General features: G+C 36.3%; 1 protein-coding gene across 1 annotated transcript in view; it reads left to right on the plus strand.

Moving 5' to 3' along the window:
• The window catches only part of LOC106875366 (uncharacterized), a 113,697-nt gene that overhangs the window by 86,780 nt on the left and 17,783 nt on the right, over window positions 1-9,134 (plus strand). Inside the window, exons 4-5 of the mRNA XM_014923459.2 lie at window positions 7,604-7,683; window positions 8,403-8,482. Of these exons, the coding sequence (XP_014778945.1) occupies window positions 7,604-7,683; window positions 8,403-8,482 (160 nt within the window). The remainder of the gene's footprint in view (window positions 1-7,603; window positions 7,684-8,402; window positions 8,483-9,134) is intronic.

Genomic DNA, 9,134 nt, shown 5'->3' on the forward strand with positions numbered 1-9,134 from the left:
AAAAATGCTTAATTGTTTTTATTATAACTCGACATAAAAACATTTATATTTGTGTGTATGTGTAAAATAGTTTTTTTTGCCAAAGAATAATGTTAATTTGTTTTCATCATAATTCATCATAAAAACCAACATTAATATATATATATATATATATACACACACACACACACACACACACACACACACATGCATAAAACAGTTTTTGCTTAAGAAGGTCTATCTTTTATCAGAGCACATCTGAATCATGTGTGTGTGTGGGTACAGGCTTTAAGAATACAATTCATTGTGTGTTGGAATTACAAAACCCACATGATATAAACATTACAGCTGGTCATGTCTGATGTTATATGAGTCTACATTCAGCTATGTATAAAACTTGCCCATTCATACTAATATAGAAAAAGAACAAAGAGAGAAAAGTATGATATTATTAATAATATTAATAACACTTTATAGTTGGACTCCAGTTATTCTCCGCCCATATTTCTCTTTGGAAATGTATTGAAAATATGAGTCGAAACTTTATCTTAAACCAGTTTTAAAGTAAAATTAGGAAAGACACAAGCATGGTTGTGTGGTTATAAAGCTTGCTTTGCGACTGCATGGTTTGGGGTTCAGTTCCACTGTGTAGTACCTTGGGCAGGTGTCTTCTATTATAGCCACAGGCCAGCCAACACTTTGTGAATGAATTTAGTAAGTGGAAACTGTGTAGAAGTTCAAATTTATATGTATGTGTGTGTATATATATGAGACAGGTTGTGTTTGTATTTTTGGATCCGTGTTTTATCCCCACTCCCCTATTTGGTAGCCAATGTCAGTTTATCTTTTATATTTTACTGGTTTCAACCATTAGAATGTGGCCATGCTGGGGCACCAGGTTGAAGAATTTTTATTGAATGAATCAACCTCAATACTTTTTTTAAAAGAAAAAAATCCTGGTACTTATTCTATTGGTCTCTTTTGCCAAACTGCCAAGTTATGGCGATGTACATGTAATGTAGGAGTTCAGCTGAAGAGACTGATGGAATAAGTACCAGAATTTAAAAGTTAAGTACATCGGTCAATCTGTTTGAGTAAAACCCTTCAAGGTGATACCCCAGCATGGCCATAATTCAATGATGAAATAAATAGAAAATAAAGGCAAATGCTGTAAATTTTTGTGTACAGTTTGGTGCAGCTAATGTTGAGCAGAAGTAGCTAAGTAAAATTCAAATGGGCCATATCAAGCCCAAATATTCTACCTGTTTTAAGTTCAAACTGACAAGATCTGGCTTCCTACACTTACCCTACAATGTCATTCTAGGAATATACAATCACATCATTGAAATCTCAAATCTAAGAGATAAGGCTTGGTTTATTGAAAACAATGTGAATATTTGACAGTAATCTAAACACTAAAAGGTCAAAGTCTTAGGACCAACCTAAAGGTTGACAACCTTGAATATGTGAGTACTTGGGTCAGTTTTAGCTCACAGCTGTTGGCCAGTGATATAACTGTAGACATGCTGTCTTCAGCAATAAGACTTGAAACATCTGTTTCTGTTAATCCTTTAGCATTTAAACTAGCCATATTCGGCCTAAATAAATACACAATCACATCATAGAAATTTTGAATCTATGAGATAATGTATGATTAAATCAAAACAATGTGAATAAGTAAGTATTACATTTGCTAAGATAATCTGAATGCTAAAGCTTTAAAGATAATTTGGTATTTTTTTAAGGAATTTCACTGAACTGATTACATGTAATTGCCTTAATTCTTGTCTATACGAGAAGTAGAACGACCTACTGGATACGATAGTGGCAGGCTAGATAATGGATGAGGCACTTTAGACAACAGGTTCTGAATTCAAGTCTAATGCACAGCACTATTCTGCAATTACTTCAGTTCATCTAGTTATCAGCAATAGATGCTATATTGCCAAGGAATGATAGCTATGATGGACTGATCTTTTACTTTAGGGGAAGGTTTATCTCATCTACTTCACATCCTGAAACCAGAGCTAAGTACTGACCCTTAAGAGACTCTCAGAATTAAAGTGGTATTTACATTTTTTTTGCTAGATTACCACTCCATGAAGTCCTCAGTTGAATTCAAGTTCATATTTTGTTGCATATTGTAAGCAGTGAACTCAGCAATTCTACATAAGGTGCAGGCATAGCTGTGTGGTTAAGTAGCTTGCTTTACAGTCACGTAGTTTCAAGTTCGGTCCTGTTGTGTGGCACCTTGAGCAAGTGTCATTCTACTGTAGCCCAGGCCAACCAATGCCTTGTGAGTGAATTTGGTAGGCAGAAACTGCATGGAAGTGCATGTGTGTGTTGTGTATGTCCTTTCAGTCTGTGTTTGTAACCATACTACTTGGCAATCAGTGTTGGTTTGTTTATGTTCCTGTAACTTAGCAGTTTGGTGAAAGTGATCAATACCTCTTGTGCACATTTTTTGAGATGGTGTAGTATGATCTGGGTTGGGGTGGGTTCAAGTAACCTTATAGATGGTCTCATTGTTAGCTCTTTTGCATGCATGTGTGTAGTGTTGGTGCTTGTGGTATTGTGCGGCTAGTCGGGGTGCATTATGTTAGTGTGTGATGGTGTGTTACTTAGCAATTATTAATTTGTGTCACATTTACATCATCATTATCATCCTCATTTAGCATCTGCTTTCCATGCTGGCATGGATTAAACGGTTTGACTGAAACTGGTAAGCTGGAGAGCTGCACCAGTTCCAGTCTGATCTGGTTTGGTTTCTACAGCTGGATGCCCTTCCTAATGCCAACTACTCCAAGAATGTAATGGGTGCTTTTTATATGCCACCGGCATGGGTGCCAGTTACATGAAACCAACATCAGCCACAACTTGGTTTGACAGGTCTTCTCAAGCACAGCATATCGCCAAAGGTCTTGGTCACTTATCACCTCCATGAGGCCCAATGTTTATAGGGTGCTTTTTACATTCCACTGGCACAGGTGTGCCTGTTATGTGATACCAGCATGTAAATATATACATACATACTCACAGTGCATACCTTGCGCATGCACAAAATATATTTGTAAGTATATAAGTTTATCTTTTTGAAGCTTTAATTTGATCATGTATGCTAACATTAGGATATTCAGCATCTCAGGGGTAATAAAACGAGTACTAGTTGAGCATTAGGGTCAAATAAATTAACTTGCCCCTCCCTCGAAATTGCTGGTCTTGCCACCAAAATTTGAAAGCAATATTAGGAATTTATCTGCGATCTGGCAGAATCATTTGCAAAAAGGGCAGCAAGCTGGCAGAAACGTTAGCACGCCGGGCGAAATGCTTAGCGGTATTTCATCTGCCGTTACGTTCTGAGTTCAAATTCCGCCGAGGTCGATTTTGCCTTTCATCCTTTCGGGGTCGATAAATTAAGTACCAGTTATGCACTGGGGTCGATGTAATCGACTTAATCCGTTCGTCTGTTCTTGTTTGTTCCCTCTATGTTTAGCCCCTTGTGGGCAATAACGAAATAGGTATTTCATCTGCTGGTGTTTCGTTCTGAGTTCAAATTCTGCTGATGTTGACTTTGCCTTTCATTCTTTTGGGGCTCGATTAAATAAGTACCAGTTACGCACTGGGGTCGATGTAATCGACTTAATCTGTTCGTCTGCCCTTGTTTGTCCCCCTCTATGTTTAGCCCCTTGTGGGCAATAAAGAAATAAATATTAAGAATTGATGAAGTTGCTAATGTGCAGTGTTTCTAATTACTGCTTATGCTTCTCTATTTGCGCTTCGTTATGTTTTATTGCAATTGCTTAGTTTTGATTGGAGTAAAAATGTACCAAGTTTCATTTTACCATGAGAAGTCATCTGTGTAAAGAGACATTTGTACAGGCAAAAGAGGCAGATGTTGTTATTGCTTAACCTCAGGTCTTGATCCAGTAGATCTGTGATCAAATGCATTCCAACCATGATGATCTTGTCTTCGTTTCAGATATAGTGAAGATTTGTTTTACATTTGTTATCTGAGAACTATTCTGATTATTGGCATCAGGTTACTGTTTGCAATCAGGATACGATCTGGACTACACACACACACACACACACACACACACACACACACACACACATACAGTATATGCATGGTTGGATGGTTAAGAAGTTTGATTCTCAACTACATGGTTTTGTGTTCAGTCCCACTGTATGGCACCACGGAGGAGTGTCTTGTATAGCCTTGGGCCTAGAAAATAAAAGAAGCTCATAATGTGAGTGTGTGTGTTAGTGATTCCTTCTCTTGAAATCACATCAAAAGTGCTGAGCTACAGGTTTTGTCTACTGAGGATGTAAACATAACCTCACCATTTTGTTCAATGTTATGGAAAGACATTGAATGTAAACTTTCTCACACACACACACACACACACACACACACACACTCCCTCTCTTTCACTCCCTTTCTCTCCCTTTTCCTCTCTCTTTCTCACTCCCACACATGCATTCACAAACTATTGAAATCAGTTGTATATTTCTGATTCATAGTTAACAACTCTTGCTGAAAGAGATGGTTTAATAGTAATTTGTGGGTGTGGAGTTGCATGCTTTTTCTGTGTGTGTGTGTGTTTTAATTTAACAATACAGAAGTATTGTTAAACTGAGGGAAACAAAGGTTTGTTTGTTTTTGAGCATTTTAAAATGGGAATGAAATTTGGACATATTGATGTTACAAAAGACATATTGATGTTAGAAAAACAAAGAAAATCCTTGAGTGAGTAAAAAATTTAATAGAGTAATCTTATTCGTTTATAGATGCATGGTACTTGAAAGTAAAAATTGTAGTATATCAGTGACAAATAAAAAAAAGAATAATGGAATTGATTCAGTGAGTAAAAGTGGTAATCTCTTCGTGGTTAGATTTGAAGAGAACCATGGGAAAAGTATCCATGCTGAAAATACATTTGTTATATTAAACATTTTTGAAAGGGGTACACATTTAACCCATTCGTTACTGTATTTATTTTGAGATGCTCTGTGTTTCTTGCAGTTAATTTTAAATATAAGAAAGAATTTAGCAAAATTAGTTATCATTAAGCTAGTGTTAGGAACATAAATTGTGACTAAGGTTTGGTGGAAGATTTTAATTCAAAACTTATGAAAGCAAGACATTAGTACTACAGAGCAAGAGGTGGTTTCAGCTGGGTTGGTATCAAAAGGATTAAATCTTCTGAAAGTTTGCAGGCATGGTTACGTGGTTAAGAAGCTCAGTTTTCAACCATGTGGTTTCAGGTTCAGTCCCACTTAGTGGTACCTTGGGCAAGTATCTTCTACTTATAGTAGATTTCAAAACAATTTATAATGGTCGTGTAGTTAAGAAGCTTGCTTTATCACCTTGTGTTTTCTGGTTCAATCCCACTGTGCAGCACCTTAAGCAAGTGTTTATTATAGCCTCTGGCTGACCAATGTTTCATGAGTGAATTTGGTAAACAGAAACTGTGGATGTTATATGTGTATATATGTAGGCATGTTTGTGTTTGTTCTCTCAGCACTGCTTGACAACCAGTGTTGGTTTGCTAACATCCCAGTGACTTAGTGGTTCAACAAAAGAGACTGATAGAATAAGTGCCAAACTTGAAAATAAATATTGGGGTTGATTTGTTCCAAGGTACTGCTCCAGAATGATTAAAGTCCAGTGACTAGAATAAGTAAAAGATAAATGCAAAAATGAAGTTAATAAAAAGTGTGTGTGCATGTGCGCCTGTAATACACACCCTCACGCACACACACACATCAGTATTTAACCTTTTCGCATTCAGATTTCTCTGTCAAATGTAATACATATTTACACACACTGTTTTGAATTTAATCCTGCATTATCACCTATCTTCAATACTTTGACGATATGATAATTTATCTTCAGAACGATATAGTGGTGTAGGTGGCTGAAACTGAACCTGGTCAATTTGAACATAAAACAGGTGGAATATCTGGGCCGGATATGGCTGGTTTCAAATGCTAAAGGGTTAAAGTAGAACAGAAGTTATCATATCTGATGCAACTCAATCTTTCAGTTGTCTTACAAAGAAGCTGTTTATTTGGTTAAGTTTCTACAAATTACTTAAAATAAAACTGGCACATTTTAAAGCGTGTTAAGTTTATTACATGGTCAAATCAAATTAATTGTGTATATATGTGTGTGTAAGCTACCATTTTTATTGATAACCATTAGAATTATCTGGACAGTGGAGTTATAAATATTTTTTTTAAATGCTATACCTCACCATTATATAATGGCATAAAGGGAAAATTGGAAATAATACATTGGAATAAAAGCTACAAAGAAGATTGAGATGATGATGGTGGCGGTGGTGGTGGTGGTGTGTGTGTGTGTATAAAGAACAGTTACTAACTGGAGAAAGAAGGTATATCATAAGCCTAGAAATATCAAAAGATACACAGAAGTAAAACTGATGAAGAATTTTGAATAATTTAAAGGTGTACAACCCCTAAATTTGATTAAATAATGTTGACAACTATTTGTGTGTGTGTGGTGCAGTAAATAATCTCTAGCATGAAATTAATGAAGCAAAATAAAAATAATAAAAACTACCTAAATTTAGTAGTAATTTGACCTTTCTCTCCCTCTACTGAGGAAAGCAAGTTGCTTGATAAGAAGAGCTAGCTAGGAAGTTCTTTCTATGTTCAAGAACTATGACATAACATTTTAAAAATTATATTCATAAATAAATTAAAAAATATAGCTACATTGTTTTAGAAATAATACATTTCTAAATCTCACAGAGAGATTTATGCAGTAGTGATACGATGAAGTAGTTGTATGCTGTCAGCTTAATGTGACAGTCCCCTGAAGGGAATAATACTACTGTTGTTTAGACCTAGAACTTCTTAATGCTACGGTCATGCATTACCCATGTACACACACACTCACATACCTGACTGTTTTATTGAAATCGTACAAATACTGTCCAATGTGTTTTGAGTTTTTAATGTATCAACTTCGTTATCGTCCGGCAGAGTTTGGTAATTTTTCAGATTAACACCCGCACGATCTTCACTAGGGTGTTAGGGTTAGTGTTTTAGGGTCAGAATTAGGGTTTTAGGGGTTAGGGTTTGGGTTAGGGAATTACGTCCCTTAACCGTAACCCTAACCCTAACACCCTAGTGAAGATCGTGCGGGTGTTAATCTGAAAAATTGCCCAGAGTTTGTGTGTGTGTGTGTGTGAAAATAAGAAGGAAGACAAAACAACAACGAGTGGTGAGGTTAATGAGCGTCACTGACAAGTTAGAAGACAGTTATGTGTGACAAGTGGCAGCATGGAGGGCCACAGAATCACCTTAATACATAACAGCATGAGGTAAAAGAACATTAAAACAATCGCTATTACCATTTACCACGCACGCTCGCTCGAACGCGCGGCTGAGTTTTTGATCATAAATCTTCGAAGCACAGTAAACATAACATAACGAAGAACAAAGTCTTATGGAATGTAAGGCCGCCCGACCGCACGTGAAATTAATTCGAATTATGTGTGCCATTATCGTAAATATGTTTACACGCAAGCATGCATATCTTTACAGTAAACATGGTTATATAATCTTATGGTATTTCATTTTGCTTTTTTAGACGGCGAACATCACTTTGTTAACTTGGATGAAAAAATTCACAAACAAGCGACAAAAGGATGGAAGTCTGGACGAGGGGAGGTAAGCGATGATTGACTTCTCAGAAGCTTATTTCTAAAATGAGAAATTTATTTCTTATCTGTATTCATATGAATACTAAATATTGGTTCCTTTTAGCAGGTATCACAGTAAATGGTTTCTCACCTTTACCTGGGAGCTTATACATGTTCCCTTTAGGGAACTTTGGCTCAGTCATACAAGTGGTCTCAACAAATCGCAATGCAGCTGAATATTGCTTCAAGGGAACTACACTTGATCGTCAGCTTCAGTTAGACCACATGAAATGTTGGCTCAAATTCCCCAAAAGTCAGTGCTGTGATGTTTTTGCACTAAGTATGATATATATGCAACCAGCTAATTGCTTACAAGTGCTAAAAGACACTTCTTCCAGTAATATACAATGACCAAATGTAGAACAAAAACCAATTCTAGAAACAACTACAACAATAAAAAAAAAAGCTGGTATTTCCTTATTTCAGCTCATCAGATGTAAAAATAAAAATGTTAATTATCATCAGATCTCATTATAGACTAATAATTTTCTTTATGTGTTAAGTTATTGTGAGGAAGTATGAAGATAACTTTATGGAGACTTGTAGGAAAGTAAACTTGTTGTTTATGATGAGACTTGATGTATATAAACAAGTAGGGTTTTTTTTATGTATTATACTTTTTTTCTGTTTTTAACTGTTGTTAATTTTTTAATTATGTATTTATTGAATGTCTTTTTGCAATTTCAGGGTTTTGATAACAAAGGCAAACCTCTGTTAATTGTCTATTTTCGTGTACAATTTTATGTTGATGAAGTTTGCTTATTAAGGTAAGCTACAGAGGTATTCTCTCTCTTCTAAAGTGACTGCTCGTTGTTTTATGCATGTATGTGAGGTTCCTTAATGACATTAAGGAACCTCACATATGTAATATTTACTTGAGTTAGATATTTCTGCCCTATCTGCTACATCAGTCATTAGACTCTGGCCATGGTGGAGTACTACCTTGAAGAATTTTTGGTCAACTGAATTGCCCCTAGTTTTTATTTTTTTAAAGCCTGCTATTCTATTGGTCTCTTTTGCCAAACTGCTAAGGAACAGGAACATAAACACACTGGTTGTCAAGTGGTGGTATGTGTTCGCATGGATGATGGTACGCTTGCACTAAATGAGGATGCAAAGAAAGAGGTCTGGAGATGCTACTTCGATAGATTGCTTAATAAAGAGAATGAATGGGAGAAAGAGAGCCTGCCGTATGTCGACCCAATAGAGGGACCAGCTATCCGAGTTGATAGTACCAGGGTAGATAAAGCAATTAAGAGTATGAAGACCGGGAAAGCCCCCGGCCCATCAGGAATCACTGCAGAGATGCTCAAAATATCTGGCAGTGTTGGCTATAGCCTAGTCACCCGTATTACGAACCAGGTGATACACGAAGGAGTCATACCCAATGACTGGTGTAGCAGCATCATAGTCAACTGC

The sequence above is a fragment of the Octopus bimaculoides genome, chromosome 4 (genome assembly GCF_001194135.2).
Source record: "Octopus bimaculoides isolate UCB-OBI-ISO-001 chromosome 4, ASM119413v2, whole genome shotgun sequence".
In the NCBI taxonomy this organism is placed as follows: Eukaryota; Metazoa; Mollusca; class Cephalopoda; order Octopoda; family Octopodidae; genus Octopus; species Octopus bimaculoides.